The 17485-nt window shown below is 48.3% G+C and overlaps 1 protein-coding gene across 5 annotated transcripts in view; it reads left to right on the top strand.

Moving 5' to 3' along the window:
• TNC (tenascin C) overlaps nucleotides 1-17485 on the top strand; it is a 93534-nt gene that overhangs the window by 70848 nt on the left and 5201 nt on the right. For all 5 annotated transcript variants that reach the window (XM_081236530.1, XM_081236532.1, XM_081236533.1 and 2 more), the window contains 9 exons: nucleotides 3370-3492; nucleotides 4636-4779; nucleotides 6632-6751; nucleotides 8760-8903; nucleotides 9670-9800; nucleotides 13511-13643; nucleotides 15256-15407; nucleotides 16181-16277; nucleotides 17157-17318. In XM_081236530.1, coding sequence (XP_081092656.1) covers nucleotides 3370-3492; nucleotides 4636-4779; nucleotides 6632-6751; nucleotides 8760-8903; nucleotides 9670-9800; nucleotides 13511-13643; nucleotides 15256-15407; nucleotides 16181-16277; nucleotides 17157-17318 — 1206 coding nt within the window. The remainder of the gene's footprint in view (nucleotides 1-3369; nucleotides 3493-4635; nucleotides 4780-6631; nucleotides 6752-8759; nucleotides 8904-9669; nucleotides 9801-13510; nucleotides 13644-15255; nucleotides 15408-16180; nucleotides 16278-17156; nucleotides 17319-17485) is intronic.

The raw sequence follows: 17485 nt of genomic DNA on the forward strand, positions 1-17485 counted from the left end.
AGTTGGTTCAAAATTCAAAAGTTAAAAAAAAAGGATATACAGTGAGGTCTCTATTCTACTGTGTCCCTGACACCAGCTGTTCTATCTAGAAGCAGTCAGTATTACCACTTTCTTCTGAATCACTGCAGAAATATGCTATACAAACAGATAAGATTAGACATAAGTCTACGTTCTCTTTTTTTTGCACCTTTTTCTTTTGGCGTGGCGGTTAACATACCCACTCTTCCACATGTTGGGGTGTGTGTGTGTGTGTGTCAGTGTGTGTGTGTGGGTGTGTGTTCCTTGCTTATTAATAGATCTCAGAGATAATCCCATATACCTTATTTATTTAACTATCCCCCTACTGACAGACCCTTAGATTATGGGTTGTTTCTTCCTCTGTCAATCTCTGCATTTGCAGTGGCTCCTCTTCCCCTCCGTGGTTTGAGCCACCTCGTCACAGTAGCCTGGGCTCCACTTTGGGAAGCCCAGAATTGCCAGGAGCTTCTTTTGCCTCTGGGGAGTTAAATGCCAACATGCCTCTGTATACCATCGGGACGGTCCCCAGAATAGACAGAAAGTAGTTCAAAATCCAAAACCAGAGTAAGAGGACTTTGTCATTCTCTTCTGGAGGTTCCCGTTGCTCACCTTGCGGGTAGTGAGGACCCTGAAATGCTTCTTTAACCTGCCCCATCACCACCCCCAAACATACACCCTTTCCACCCCCAAAGCCAAGGGGGCAGCCCCTCTCCCAACTCCCAGAATGTGCCCCCTCCCACTCTACCTCACTTCTCCCAGCCAGGCAGCCTCCCAGCTCCCCCCGCTCAGTTGCAGTTCAGATGGACTTAAAACCACACACCACACAGCTGCAATGGCATCGTGTCTGGGGACCCGGGTCAGCGGGTCTGCAGAGACACGTGCTCAGCAATCTTCCCTTCTAAGTGAAACAGGCTCTTCAGGCTTTAGTGCCTTTGCCTCTGACTCTCATAAAGTGTAAACTATCTATTACAGAGCATGCACTTCATGCCACACACAGCAGGGCAACTGACACATTTTACCTCACTGATTCACGCGACACAGACAGTCTAAGTGCCACATTCAGCCCCATTTCACAGAGACCTAAGGGGCTCAGGTGTTTTTAGCTAGTAAAGCCAGAATGGAATTCAAACCCAGGTCAGTGTGACTCCAAAATCCTTGCTCTTAAATCGCACTGGCTACAATAAGCATCCCCTGAGCTTATCACGATTCACATATTAAGTATTGAATAAAAATATGTTGAAGGGAGAATTTTTTAAATGATTGTTAATGGTCACATTATTAAAGACATTTGCTCCAGATTTGGGGAGGCAACATTTTATGCAGAGAACAGACAGAAGTACTCTTCATCCTCCTTGAGAATTTCTAGCAATTCCAAATGTTTTCCTAATGGAATTTTTATTGAAAACCAAGAGTCTTCTTGGAAAGAGAGAGAGAGGCATGGCCTTTCCTGGGTCTCCCTAACTTTTCAATAGGTATGATTTAGTTGTTCTCTGAGGCTCAGCCTTCAGGTTCCTATTGACCATCTCTTCCGCTGTGGTGCTGGAGACCTGCAGGCCCTATTTGTGGCAGAAGGACCACGCTAAAATAACAAGTTGTCTTCCACACCTAGGAAGGTCTGTTGCCTAGAAATGCCATTGACCCTGGAATTCTACCACGACTGTGCCATTCTTCAGATGACACATGGCTATCTATCTTCCTACTGTCACTTTCATCAAGCACATCCCTCAGGAGTGCATGACAGATGAGGTTACTAATTCTTATGGTTTTTCAGCCAGGGAAGATAATATTGCCATTTTGCAGATGAGAAAATTGGGATCGAGAGAGGAAAGCTGTGGCCACAAGATACACTTTCTAAGATGTGCCAGGACCTGCCCCAATGAGGTTCACGGTCAGATTGAAGGTCAGAGTGGACTAGCCTGGAAGAAGGAGAGCCCCAGTGCCTGAGTCTACACACCCCACGGGGGTTTTTTCTCATTCTGATTATCTAGATCTTTCCTGGGGGCTACCGCAGAACTCAGGTGGCCCATGGAGAAAAGAATCACGTGGGAAAGAAAAAAAAAAGAGAGGGCCAGCATGTTTACTGAATTCTTACTGTGTGCCAGATTCTGTGCTAGGGTTTCACATCCATTATCTCTGCTAGTCCTCAAAACATTCCTGAAGGTGGGCACCACTTTTCCCACGGGAAAAATGGAGACGGAGCAACTGAGGCTCTCAGAAGTGAAGGGAACTGCCCCAGGTTGCCCAGCCTCTCCGTGGTATTTGGACAATCAAGATCTTCCAGGCTCCAGAGCCCCTGTGGCTTCCAAAGCTTTCTAAGGAGAGGGCAAAACCCCAGGCAGCCACAGAATCTGAGGGTGGCTAGCAGGTCACAGGAGAACGCCGTAGGAAGAGAGAAAAAGACAGAAATAGAGAGAAAAAAAGCTCCCCAAAGTGGGCTGTGGGTTTCAGAACTTAATGATCAGTGTGGGATGCAGAGGGGAAAAGATGAGGAAATGAGCTCCCTGGAGACCTGAAAATTGTTTCCTGAATTCTATGGTTAAGCATGGTCAGCTGAAGAGGGCAAAAAGCTAAGCCAAAAAATACACAGGGAAAAACCAAAGGAAACTGGGTTTGCGGGGGTTGGCATTTACGAAGCAGGAACTGTCCCTCAGGCATGGCTTTCCCCCAGGTAGACCCAATATCCAAGGGGTGTTTGCTTTGGTGAAAGGTCTGAGGTTGCTCCTCTGGCTCTGGACCTCCATCCAGTTCTGGGAATGGGTTTGTCGAGGTCAGTTTCCACGTGAACATTATTTCCAAGATCCCAGGGCTGTGCTCAGCTCTGCTCCTGGGACTTAGAAAGGTCATATCACAAGAATGTTCATTGGAGAACTTAGCCTCAGTTTAGTCCTCTGTAAAATGGCTACAACCACGCCTCAGTGGTTTCTAAATGAGGGTTAATCCTTATAAATTGCAAAGAACTGTACAATTGTCAAGTCTTGGTATCATTTAATGAAAGGAACTACAAAGCAAAGATTTGAAAAAATGCTAAACATCCAAACTTAAAGGAGGGTGTATTCCAAGCTGTGAAACCACTCATTCACCCTCACTTCCTTAGACGTCAGCTATGGTGCTCACGTTCTTGAATGAAACCAAATGGCAGCTCTACAGCTCTGGGCCCTGTACCTGAATGAAAGAACAACTGTTTCCATCAAGTCGTAACTTAATCACACATCACCACATCCTCCATCCTAAAGGCTTGGCTGGGACATAAACTAGGGACTGAGTTCTCATGGATCAGGAATTCGGGAAGGATCGCTGATGAGCAAGATATGTAACCGTTTCTGGGTTTCTCCTGTGCTCTTTCCTCGACAGCCATGGCCTCCCCGAAGGAACTCGTTTTCTCAGACATCACTGAAAACTCAGCCACTGTCAGCTGGAAGGCACCCACTACCCAGGTGGAGAGCTTCCGGGTTACCTCTGTACCCACTGCAGGAGGTAGGGCACTTGGGGAGGGGAGAGGGAGGACGATCTGGAGGGTTTGGGTGGAAGAGTGAAGTGACCCTGATAATCCCATCCTCCCAAACATCACGGCCAAAGAAAACTACTTCTGTATAGTTGAGACCATCTGGATAGACTTCATTTGTAAAGTGCTATGAGACCCTTGGAAGAAACTATTTAGTAAAGGGTCATGTTAGGAAGATCGTTTCCAGGCTCATAGTCTTAAAATTCTATGAGCTGTAGATCTCCAATGATGTTTTCACACAATGACTGAAGACTCTAAATCCACTGGCCTTTTTCTCTTTGAACACATGCATCTGCAAAGCTGGTCTTAACCTGGATATAGGTGAGGTGTTGCCTCTTGGTCCCAAAATCTGTCTGTCTCAGCGTAGGATGGGAAGCTGTGACTTAGCAGAGTTGGGAGTTCTAGTTCAGAGCACACGGGCTATCATAGAGACCAAGGGGGTGGGGGGAGCGTAGTCAAGTATGTCTAAAGACATTCTGGGAGGTAGTGAGCTCCCTGTTAGTGGAAGTGTATACAAAGAGGATAGGTGATAACCTCTTCAGAGACATGCGGTAGCATCTCTGTGGGGAGTTTGGCCAGCTGATATTATACAAGCTCCTCACTAGCCCCCAATTTCTAAGAAATATAAACTTTGGACTTTTTCATAAATGTAAGCGTACAAGCTTGACCATGACCATTTTCTTCAATAGTAGAACCTCTGCTAGTAAGAGATGAGTCTATATATTCTTTAGCTAATACAATGGATGAAATATATCAGATATACCTTACATAGCAAGCTTCCCATATTCTTTGTGGGAAAAATAGGTAAATAAAATTTGTGCAACATGGCCAGCTCTCTACTGAATGGAAACTTGCCATTTTTAGCACATTGTGACCTCATGGTTTTTCCTCCCCTGGCTCAGTTTTTGGCATCTTCGTGGATGGAAAAAACATTATACAAAAAGTAAAACCTCTTCTCTTATGCCAGAGGGTAGGAGCAACTGAGAAGTCAAGAAAATGGTGTTGGATAAAGATATAATTTCACTGCCAAATCGGATACACCCATTCTTGAGACAACCGTGAATAAGTTTCAGTGAGGTTCACCTTTCCCCATCTTGCTTTTTACTGTGTTCTAGGTACACCCTCAGCAGTAACTGTGGACGGGACCAAGACTCAGAGCAGGCTGCTGAGACTCTTACCTGGAGTGGAGTACCTCGTCAGCGTCATCGCCCTGAAGGGCTTTGAAGAAAGCAAGCCTGTCTCGGGAATGTTCACCACAGGTGTTTTTTCTCACCTTCAGCATTATTTCTCATGATTCATAAGCTAGAAAAAAAGGGTTTTTTTAGGAACTTCTCAGGGAAAGTGGGCTGGATTTGGCGCACCAGCGGTCTCATTTCTGGTCCGTCTGTAGCCTCTTCTGAGCTGCATCCTCAACCTCCCTGGGCCACCGTTTCCCAGGGTATTGTGGGGAAAATAGCACAAGTTGGGGAGTCATGCTGACCTGGTGGAACTCCCATGTTCTGCCACTTCTAGATACATGAGCTGTCAGTTAATTTCTCGAGGGTCTAGTTCCCTACTCTGTAAAATGGGTGCAATTCTGCTTCCTTTGCAGGACACTGTAAGAATCACATGAAACTGTATATGTAAAGCGTCTGCAAATATAAAAAATGACTGTACACATGAATCCACTTCCTTCCCTTCCCCGATAGTGCCAGGACCAGTGTGAGGATTCTTCCAAGCAGGTGCTTCATACAGACACTATAAAGTAACTACTCTGGATCTGGCAGCTACTGTATTTCAGGCTCTGTTACTAAACCCTTCACATGTAAACCCCATAGCTATTATCCCTCCCATTTTACAGAGGAAACAACTGAGACCTGGGGAAATTAAACGCCTTGGGCAAGTCCATATAACTAGTACATGCTGAAAGCAAATTTGAACTTAGGTCAGTCTGACTACAAACTCTGTATTCTTCTAAAATAAAGGGTGATTTTCCCGTTATAACCTGATTTGTACAACACACTGTAAGGAAGGAAAAATAATGAATTGCATTGAAGGAGAATGAAGTGGAAAATTTCTCTTCAGGCAGCCATGTTCCTAAACAATTTATCCTTTGATATATGAGCAATTATCCAGCCTAATCTGTTAAGGGATCTAAAGAATGGGCCTCACAGGAAAGTTTAAAAATATCCTAATAGTCTTAAAAGGGTTGCTAATATGCAATTAAGACCTCCTGTCTGAACCCAGAGCTCTGCCCACTCTGCCACACAGACCCTCGTTTCCCCCCTAGAAATCTTTCATTCACGGGTTCTCCACGGCAACTGGTTGCAAAGTCTGGATCTGTTTCCTCCAGAGGCCCTGTTGTCCTCATCTGTTAAAGGAGATTCTGTATGTGAAAGATGGGACAGGAAGGACCTCAGAGTGGACGGGGTGGGCCCCAAATCACTCTACCACCTCCTGACTCTCAGGCCAGTCATTTCATCTCTTGGGGCCCAGACACTCATCTGTAAAATGAGCTGACGATGGCTGCCGCACCCCCCTCCCCCATCCTCCCAGGGCTGTCGTCCTGGAGTAATTGAGTCATAAATGTGAACAAAAGCGGGAACTAGTCATATTTAGGTTGGTTTCTAAGAAAGGGATGTTGGGTTGTAGCAGTGGTGAGTTAAAAGGGCCAAGGCCCTGGGACTATCCATCCTTTCTCAGTATAAGTCATTTGGAAATCATATTGAAAACTCCAAATAGCTTTAATAATCATGTTAATAACAACTGCAATTATTGAGTGCTGCCCCTAACACATTTCACACACATCCTCTAGTTCAGCGGTCCCCAACCTTTTTTGGCACCAGGGGCGGGTTTCGAGGAAGACAGTTTTTCCATGGATGGCGGTGGGAATGGTTCAGGCGGTAATGCGAGCTATGGGGGGGGATGGGGAGCGATGGGGAGCAGTGGGCAGCGGCAGATGAAGCTCCGCTCACTCGCCCACCACTCGCCTCCTTCTGTGCAGCTCGGCTCCTAACAGGCCACAGACCGGTACTGGAGTCCAGGGGCAGTATAGACAGCAGAGCAGCTGTGGTCTGATGTCCTACCCCATGACTGCCCATCTCTCCAACACATCACCATCTTTCCTTGCAGCTCTGGATAGCCCATCTGGCCTGGTGACAGCCAACATCACCGACTCAGAAGCCTTGGCCATGTGGCAGCCGGCCATCGCCCCTGTGGACAATTATGTCATCTCCTACACAGGGGAGAGAGGTAAGGTCGTGTCCAAGACCTTCCCCACCCTGAGGAGTGTCTGTCCTGCTGTAAACTCTTCCTGTTCTCCCTTCTTTGTGTCACACTTGGTGCATGGTAGCAAAAATGCATGGGTAGGCTGGAGGGTCCAGCAATGTCCCTGTGGCTCTCGACTGCCCCCTCAGAACAGACTCATGGGCTGGGGCTGGGGCTGGGGCTGGGCGGGTGGGTGTGGAGGGACCAGTTCAGCCGGTGGCAAGAGAGGTCCTACCCATATCCCCTGCTTGTTGTCAAGTGAAAGAGCATCAGCACCATGGTTGTATCAAGGGAGGCCAGCAAGGCCATTTAAGGAAAAGCAGAGGGTACGTCTCTAGCCTCTTCCTCCTCTCCTGCTAGTTTCTCTGCCGTCAGAGTGAGTCACCCTCTCCAAGCAGCAGCTCTCACCTCTTACAAAGAAGGAGTCCAGAATCTGAAATCTTAAACAGACTATTTCAGGTAGCTCTGGGGAGCCCGGGCTTCTTGGATGCCACAGACAAGACCCATTACAGCAGACCTGATTGAGAAATCAGAAATTATTTTTCCTTGTCTTTGCAACCATCTGTGCTAATTTACTCAGTTGGAGATTAAACACTTGTTTGGGGCACCAGCAAATCAAGGCTACCAGAAGGTAAAATTAAATACAAATAAGAGAGAAGAGAAAGAAAGATTCCTTTTCAATGAACAAATCCATACTTTTGTCATGAGCTAGACTAGAAAAAATATGTTGTTATTTTAATCTCAAAGTATCTGTGAGTTTCATATTTTATGGTTCAGTATTGTTTTACCTTCAGTAACAATATGAGAGGGCACCCTAAGCTGTGCTGGGGCCTCTGAAAATCTTAATTCAGCCCGGGCAACCCCTTACGAGGACAGAGCAAAGATGGGGCGGGGCTAGAGGGATGCTTGGGTTTATTCTTTCTACTTTTCTATTTTTAAATATTCCCTGTGAGCAAACTCTTCCAAGTCAGGGGAGATGATGTTGTCTCACCTAAAATAAATCAGAGTATAGTTCGTGGGAATCATGGAAATTGTGGATGCAAGCGTAGAAGTTTCCTAGAGTCCAGAAGTGTGCGTGAGGCTGGGGGCGTGGGCTCATGACTGATGAACAGAGTGACCCGCTCATTCCACTCTTCCCTGGACCTTCCCAGTTTTAGCCCTGGGAAACCTCTTAGTCCCTGGCAAGCCAGGATAGCTGGTCATCTGTGATTAAGAAGTAAGCACATGTACCCTGGGCACCATGGTTTGGGGTCCACCATGGGTACTGACCCAGTAGGACTGAGAGCCAGTCATCAGGCTCTGGTGTGTCTACGCCACCTGATTTTTGTGATCCCCCAGCCTAATGATTTGACATTTGGCAAATAAGAGGACATGAGAGTAAGTGAAAAAAAAAGGGGAGGGCAGGGCTTCCCTGGTGGCGCAGTGGTTGAGAGTCCACCTGCCGATGCAGGGGACGCGGGTTCGTGCCCCAGTCCGGGAAGATCCCACATGCCGCAGAGCGGCTGGGCCCGTGAGCCATGGCCGCTGAGCCTGCGCGTCCGGAGCCTGTGCTCCGCGACGGGAGAGGCCACAACAGTGAGAGGCCCGTGTACCACAAAAAAAAGGCGGGGGGAAGGCAAGCAATGGGACAAATTAAATTTGAGTAGCCCAAGTCTTAGAGATGTTACCTGCAGCTCTCCTGTAACTGGGTCGTGTGCCTCAGCTGCAACGCTGTCCCAGTGGCACCATGTGCAAAAGTCTCCTGACCCCCAGGGCCCCTTCCTTCTGACTTGGTGCCTGGAAAACTCCAGTACCATATGATAAATCCTTTGTATAAGAAGTGATTGCTCAAGAGAGAGAGACAGGAGTGTGAGTCATCTCAGAAATCAAACCTGCTTTTCTGTAGGGTCACTGAAAGTTTCTACGTGAGAAGGTGTGTGTGCTCTTGGCCAAGTCCGCTGATGGCCCAGACAGTGGACTGGTAACTGTCATGGTGTGTATATTTCCTGTTTAGAGCCAGAAATTACCCGCAAGGTGTCCGGGAACACGGTGGAGTATGAGCTGACCAACCTCGACCCTGCCACAGAATACACGCTGAGGATCTTTGCAGAGAAAGGGCCCCAGAAGAGCTCAACTATCACCACCAAGTTCATGACAGGTACAAAGACATCGAGAGCTGGAAGATGCCCACCCACAGCCTCTATCTTTAACAGTATCCCTCTCCAACTCTTATTTCCCCAGTCAGCTCCCTGCAATGTGATGACATCAGCATCAGCTAAAGTCACCGGTGCCCACTCAGTCAAGACCTTAAGAAACACACCATTTCCTTTTGCACTGAAATGACCTTGCTCTCCCCATGGACTAGGAAATGATTTTAAGAGGAGGGCTTTTTAAGTGGAAAACCAGTCCCCACTGACCCTAAACCCAGTATTTAATGATCCATGTTCTAGGCAGGGAAATATTTTTTAAGAGAAAGATTTTAAAGGCAAGTTTTCCTAGATGTCCATTGGGGTTTTATACAGTGAGATCTTTTTACAAACTACAGCAAGCAGAGAAACAGAGGCAGTGTCCTCTGAGTAGGGGGGAGCACCAATACCGGCATTCATCTGTCCACTTCTTCAGAAACAAGGGGGGTTCTAATTACGTTCATGGCTGTGTCTTTCTTCCCAAATCCAACTAAAGCCAGTCAATATCGGGTTGGGCTCAGGAAAACGTGGCCCTTGGGATGAGATGAACCACAGAGAATGTACGCCTTTGGAGGTCACCTGGCTCAACTTCTTCACTTACAGATGGGGAAGGTTTTGCCCAAGGTCAAATAAGTCAATGGGAGGGAAAGGACTTGAACCCAGGCCTCCTGATACCCAGCTGGGGACTTTGTCCTACACCTGCTGACTTATTTGATATGAAATTCTTATCTTCTCCAGACCTCGATTCTCCAAGAGACTTCACTGCTACTGAGGTTCAGTCGGAAACTGCCGTTCTCACCTGGAGACCTCCCCGGGCATCTGTCTCTGGTTACCTATTGGTGTATGAATCTGTGGATGGTACAACCAAGGTACCTTGAAGTATATTAAAAAACTCCCCACTGCTGGTTGAAACATTCACATGATCCTCAAAGGAGGGAAGAATTATCTGGATGCTGTTTCTCCTATCCCAGTGCAACTGGGGAGCTGGAAAAAAATTAGTAGGAACTGGACACCATGCCAGACCTTCTGAATCATAAGCTCCAGCCTCCCTGTCTCATTTTAACCAGACTCCAGTTTTGACAGCCAGCCAGGGTCAAGAACCACTGCTCACAAGACTTGAGGACATTTTAGGAGCTGGACTCTTTGTCCTTAAATGTTTTATTGAGCAAAGGCCAAAAGCTTCTTCTGCATCTTTGCCATATATCTCACAGATGACATCATTCCATTATATAATGACATATATATCACCATGTGCTTATGACATCAACGGTTTACAGTAGTTTTTTTTTTTTTTTTTTTTTTTTTTTTTGCAGTAGGCGGGCCTCTCACTGTTGTGGCCTCTCCCCCTGCAGAGCACAGGCTCCGGATGCGCAGGCTCAGCAGCCATGGCTCACGGGCCTAGCCGCTCTGCGGCATGTGGGATCCTCCCAGACCGGGGCACGAACCCGTGTCCCCTGCATCGGCAGGCGGACTCTCAACCACTGCGCCACCAGGGAAGCCCCTACAGTAGTTTTTATTTGTATTCCCTACCCATGATTTTTTTTCTTCTACTTTTTAATTTGAAATAACTTTAGACCATCACACAAGTGAAAGAAATTTTCTAACCTTTACCTTCTAAACTTGTTTTTGACTTTTTAATTTTGGTCACCATCCTTTACACTTCCAAGATCTTTTACTTATTTTCTGCACATTGATCTTTTGCTAGCATATTGGTTGCATTTCCTGTTATCTTCTTCTCTTTATCTCTAAGAATATATGTTCCTGGCATTTTCTTCCACAGCCTACATAGTGTTTCCTCCAAGGTCTCTTTTCTGGTTTGCTGCTGTTTGGTTTGGTTTGGTTTGGGTCTCCATCTTTCACGTTGGAGACTTCCACCTAATGCCTGTTGGTCTTTTTGTACTAGAGCCAAGAATGAAATAGCCGATTGGGAGGTCTAATTGCACAGACAGGTCTTGTCAACTATGGGGCTCGCTGTAGAGTGATGGGGCAAATACCCAGCAATTTTCTTGGGGGACTCCCAGGCATCAGGACTGTAAACTATTTCTCTCGAGATCATCATCTCCTTGGAGGATCCTCCACCTCCTTTGAACCAGGCTTCCAGGAGCCTTGCTGGAGAAGGAGCCTGGGCTCCCACTGTGTACACACCTTCACTTCTCCTGTTTCCAGTGCAGCACCCGAGCCTCCCTTGCAGCTGGGCCTGATGGATTTGAAGCCAGAGTCTCCTCTCTGGCTCAGCCTCTCCAGGGAGGAAACCTCAGCCTTTCATCTGGGCCGGGAAGGACAGTCACCCAGACTGCTGGGGGATGGAGAGAGCTGGGGATCTGTTTATTATACAAAGTTTTAAACAAACCTTTGCTCAGCCATGCCCCACACTAGCCTTCAAAGGCTTCTCTGCTTTCGCATACATTTCATTCCTGAACTTGCCGGGCTCTGCAGCACTGTGGCTGCACCCACTAGTTAGTTAGCTCCTGGCTTTCTCTATCCTGTCACTTCAGCTGTCACTCCACCACTCCACACTTTCCACTGATCAAGATTCTGGTGACATCAAGTACCTGTCTCCTCTGCCATTTCCCTCATCCTTGTGAGTTTATACTTTATATCTCTTTTGCTTTCATTTTAGTAGAGATAAACTGGCTTGTTCAATATGCCATGTTTAACCAGGAGTGGACACACATCTCTAGTTACCATTACGGTCCTTCTTGGAGTCACTGTAACAATGAACTAACTCACTGTGTGAAGAGAGCCAAGTCCCTCGCCTTCTCTGGGTGTCAGTGTTCACATCTGTAAAATGAGTGCACTGAACTCCCCCAGTCTCTAAGGGCCCTTCCTGGTCAGGCATCCTAGGATTCACTGTTTACCTTAAGTCATGAGTCTCATTTCGATCTACCCTGATTGCCTAGAAAATAACTTTGAACAGCAGCTTAGAAAGCTGATAGGTAATTTTATCCCCAAGTAATTCAAGGAACCCAGCTTCGTACCTGATTCTTCCCCAAGGACCAGACCTGGGGGCCACACAAAGGTCACTGGGTCACTGGTATCAAATAGGCACTCACCTGGGTTTACTTCCCTGCATGTCCAGTCCCCAGCTTAATCTGTTTCACTCAAGAAAGTCAACTTGGTAGAGGAGGAAAGAGTCCTGGACAGGATGGTAGGAGACAGGATGCAAGAACATCCTCTGCCACCAACAAATTATGGAGTGAGTGCAAGTCTTTTAGCTTCTTTGAAACTACTTACACCTCCAACACCCACCCCCTCAAACCCTGCCACATTGGAAAAATTAGGGTAACTTCACCTTCCCAGTTGTGAGGAGGCCAAACAACCTTCCAGTGGCCTCCACATTGATTCATTACTGCCTAAACCCAGTGGGCTGTGTTTGAAGGTGGTAGAAAGCACTGTCGTGTTTGGTTTACTAGGACTGCAGGTTGAATTCCAACCCCTGGCACCAAGGTCATCTGCTAAAAAGGTGATTTCACAGGCACTGGAAGGTAAAAAGAGGATTTGAAAAGAAAGAGGGTCTCCTGCAGAACTGAAACCGATCCCCCTCATCTGGACAGCAGCACAGTGACCAGTCACAAACAGCAGGTGTAGTTAGAATAGGTCTACAGCAGCTGTACACATCTGCCTCTCCTGGACATCTCTGTTCTAGAAAAGAGACATGCTGGGTCAGCTTGCACTGTCATCATGCCGTGCCGCCTGAGCAGCTGTAATCATCTCCTGACTCAAGAGATCCCCTGAGTGACTATGCATCAGAATCATCCAGGGAGCTTCTTTTTTTTTTTTTTTTTTTTGCGGTACGCGGGCCTCTCACTGCTGTGGCCTCTCGCATTGCGGAGCACAGGCTCCGGACGCGCAGGCCCAGCGGCCATGGCTCACGGGCCCAGCCGCTCCGTGGCATGTGGGATCCTCCCGGACCGGGGCACGAACCCGTGTCCCCTGCATCGGCAGGCAGACTCTCAACCACTGCGCCACCGGGGAAGCCCCAGGGAGCTTCTTAAATATACACCTGTTCAGGCTCCACTTCTGGCTCTTATGATCCAGTCATTCGAGGATGAAGCCCAGGCATTGTTTTATTTTAAAGCTTCCCAGAGATCTATGAAAAAGAGCCATATGAGGGACCACTGACTTAACTGGTCTCAAAGTCTAAACCCTTTGTGTGATTCATCTTCCTACCAGATTAAGCTGAGATCATGGCATTCCTTTTTTCAAAACACTTTCAGGAACCTCCATTCCTTATCATGATAAACTTCAAATTCCATAGCTTGGCACTTAAGGCCCTTTGTAGTCTGGTCTTTGCCCACCTCTTCCACGGCTTCCCTAACTGAAGTGTGGCTGAGGTAGGTCGCTGCCTCCTCAAATTACTTGAATTTGCCCTGCCCCTTCTGGCCCCAGGAGCTTTGCTCATGCTGCACTCTCCCCATGTCTGAAGCCCTGAAGTGAGCACGGAGCCTGGCACAGAGGGGGGACTCAGCGGATTCTTGTTGAATGAAGAAATTAATGGATGGGTGAATAAGTGAATGCATCATCTGTACTCTGAGGACTTATGTGGCCAAAAGCTATTATATTTTTCTTCTGCCCTTAGGAGGTTGTTGTGGATCCAGACACCACCTCTTATAGCCTGGCAGAGCTGAGCCAATCCACCCACTACATGGCCAAGATCCAGGCACTGAATGGGCCCCTGAGAAGCAGGATCATCAAGACCACCTTCACCACAAGTAAGGGGCTCTGGAGGAGACTGAACCAACCCTCCACTTCTCCTCTAACTGCTACTTTAAATGTTTCCATCAAATTTCTGAAAAGAATCAGTTCCCTGCTATTACCCGAAAAGCCAGAGCAATGTGGATGCAGGAGGTTACAGGCCTCGTGGTGAAAGGGAAGGAGGGTCAGCAGTGAGAACAGCTGGATTCATTCCCCATCTCCACCACTTGCTCTGCGTGACTGAGGAAAGTTACTGCCATTCTACGAGCCTCAGTTTCTTCATCTGTGTAATGGGGTTAATAACTATCCCTTCTTCATAAGGACCTTGTGAGAATCTTTGTATTGTATTTGAACTCCCAGCCCAGTGGGTAGCCGTTGTCAAGGCTCATTAGAAGCTTGGTGTTCTCCTTCAGGCATTTACAAAGCCTGTTCATATTCAAAATCACCAACAGTCCTCCCACGAAGGTGGTACCTTGGGCCAGGGTTATCATGCCCAGTTTTCTGGTGGGAAAACGGAGGCTCTCAGAGACTAAGTGACCTGCTCAGGGTTACACCATGAGTTGGAGTCAGATCTGGGTTCAGGTGTCCCAGGACCAGGGAACCACCTCCACACCTGGCCACTAGACCTCCTCTGCAGGGGGCAAATGGGCAAGCTGCTCCATTGGTGAAGAGGAAGCATGCTTCTCTGAGGAAGGGAGGAGGGGGTCTTTGCAGAGCCCTGAACCCGGGTAGATGGAGTGTATCCCAGCGCTGTCTCCTGCCCTTTGCACTTCACCCTAGTCACTCTACACACACCTGCTGAGGGAGGGGCAGAGGCAAAAGCACCTCTTTGCCAGATCTCACGGCACGTGCTAGGAGCACAAACATACGAGTGTGCCCTCAAGATGCGCTCAGACTAGGGCTGTGAAACAGACAAGACAACGGCTAATGATACCACCCCAGGTGAAGGTAAAGTACAGTGAGAGGTCAGGTCAGAACAAAGAGCCGCTACTACCGTCAGTTCTCAAGCCACCTGCTAAGCACAGCCCCGAGATCATTCACTGCTATCGAGTTTTTAACTTTTGCACCACATTATTACACGTGGAAGTTCCCCAGGCATGCTGTGTTAGCCCTCTAAGATCCCCAGGCTCAGAAGGCAAGGCAGTGGCAAGCTCAGGGCTAGAACCCTTGTCTTTGGCTTCAGAATCCTCTGAACAGCCTGAGATGCATCCAGCCTGACAGAGCGCCCTCACCCACAGTGAGCCACCCCCTGGGTGCTAGAGACCCGGCCATCCTGGCCAGCACCCGGGTGTTCATCGGGTGCTGCTGCCTGGCTGCTGCTCCAGGTCGATCGTGGTCCACCTGACACGTGGCCCTCACAGCGGTTCAGCTCTCCTCCCACTGATATCACTGGTGGCTTCCATCAGTAGAAGAGACTGGACTGGGTCCCTTTCATCTGTAACCTCTAAGCCTCACCGCACCCCCCTGCAAAATAGCTTTAATCCCCATCTTGTGTGTGAGAGAACAGAGCCTCAGAGAGGTTGAGCTGCTTGCCCAGAGGCGTCTAGTCAGTAAGCACTTGAGCTGCGATCTGGAAGCCCCTGCTCCAGTCCTGCTCTGAGAGAGCCACTCTTCCTTCTTACCCCGCAGGTGGAGTCCTGTACCCATTCCCCAGGGACTGCTCCCAAGCCATGCTGAATGGAGACACGACCTCTGGCGTCTACACCATTTATGTGAACAACGACAAGACCCAGAAGCAGGAAGTCTTCTGTGACATGACCTCTGACGGGGGTGGATGGATCGTGAGTATCATGGAGACAGACTCCAGAGCTCTCCGGCGGGGGGATGGGGGCAGAGGAGAGGCCGAGGTCCTCCCCGTGCCCTCTGACACTAATGTGCATGAGGTTCTCCAAGACAGTGCCTGTCACGTGGAGACACTCAGGAATTCTCTCTTAAACAAAGTCATGGGAGAGCAGCTGAGGAGAAAAACCAGTTCCCCTGTTTCCCCGTAATGTATCTCATTGGATCCTCAAAAAACTCTGTGATCTATAAATGACAGTGGTCATCGAGCCCCTTACGTTTATTAATTAACATTGGCCATCTACCAGGCACTGTGCGAAGAGTTTTACATGAATTATTTCCATCCCATTACCATATGAGCTGGGTAGTATTCTTTTTAATTATTAAACTTTATTTCTTAGAGAGGTTTTAGCTGGGCAGCAAAGTTGAGCAGAAGGTACGCTGAGTTCCCGTGTACCTCCTGTCCCCACAGGCACGGCCTCCTCCTATCAGCGCCCCACACCAGAGGGGTTCGTGTGTTACACGTGGCGAACCTACACAGGCACATCACAGTCACCCAAAGCTGGGTGGTAGTCTTACTAATCTGTATTTTTCGGGTGGGAACACTGAGACTCAGAGAGGGGAGGTGACGTGCACTGAGTCACATGGCAAATTAGTGAGGACAGAGGCGGGGACGGGTGCTTTTCCTACAGTGGATGTTTTTTCCTCTCAGAAAGAGGTCTTCTCTTTCCTTCAATAGCTTAAGCGCACCCAGATTCACTGGTTATGTTTATAGGTGTTCCTGAGACGCAAAAATGGACGTGAGGATTTCTATCGAAACTGGAAGGCCTACGCTGCTGGATTTGGGGACCTCAGAGAAGAATTCTGGCTTGGTAATACAGCCTGCATGTTTGTGTCCCAAATGTCCATTTCTATACTCCTTGTCATCTGTCCTAACCCACAGCGAACTGTGGGAGAGGAAACGGGTTAGGAGGAAACAATAGCTCTGGTGGTCGACACAGGGTGTCAGATTCTCTATGGAAAGACTTTAAATTCTCTGGGTCCTTAAAAATAAAAATCCAGTCAAAGGAGAGCCAACAGCCAGGCCTTGAGAATAAGCCTAGCCTCAAGTCAATCACGGGGCCATTTAGAGAATTATCCTCACTGATGTCACTCACTGCTTCCATCCTATGCTAAGTCCCTCAGGGCCACAACCTCTAAGTCTCATAGCACCCCACAAGGTACAAAATTCCTATATTGCACCTGGGAAAACAGAGCCTCAGAGAGGTTACGCCGCTGGCCATAGGAATCTAGCCAATAAAGAGTTGAGCTGCAGTGTGAACTCTCCCAAGCCAACACGGCAATGCCATCATCCATCCATCCATGCAGCCCACACTGCAACAACCGACCGGCACAGGGCACTGTCCTACGTTCCAGCACCCAGGCCGGGGAATGTCCGTCCCTGTCATCCATTGCCTTTCACATGTAAGGAGCTTTAGAGTTTAAAAGGTACGCACTCCACCTTATCTCCTTTATCTTCATAATACATTAGGAGGTTGGCAGGGCAAAGATGTCAACACAATTTTAGCTGAGGCCCAGAAACCGTATACGTCTCACCTGGTGTTGCAGCAGCAAGGAGCAAACCAAGCTGCAAGCCCAGGAGTGACGCAAACCTCTTTAGAGCACACACAGCCGCTGCTCTTACGGGGTGAGTAGGAATGAGGTCCTCGGTCACTGCGCTTCTTAGGCAACCCCTTGCCTGTCGTCCACAGGGCTGGACACCCTGAACAAAATCACAGCCCAAGGGCAGTACGAGCTGCGGGTGGACCTGCGGGACCACGGGCAGTCAGCCTACGCCGTCTATGACAAGTTCAGCGTGGGAGACCCCCGGACTCGCTACCGGCTGAAGGTGGAGGGGTACAGCGGGACAGCAGGTATGGACAGACATCCTCAGAGCCCAGGGAACTGCAAAACCTTCTCGGGTTTTCAGCCAGTTCCTCCCCTCTTCATTCCTTCCTTCATGGGTCCATCCGTTTATCGACAAATATTTGAATCCCTGCTAGGTGCCAACCAGCAGAACTACAGTTGAACAAGGTTGGGT

Source organism: Mesoplodon bidens (assembly GCF_964165515.1).
Source record: "Mesoplodon bidens genome assembly, chromosome: 6".
NCBI lineage: Eukaryota > Metazoa > Chordata > Mammalia > Artiodactyla > Ziphiidae > Mesoplodon > Mesoplodon bidens.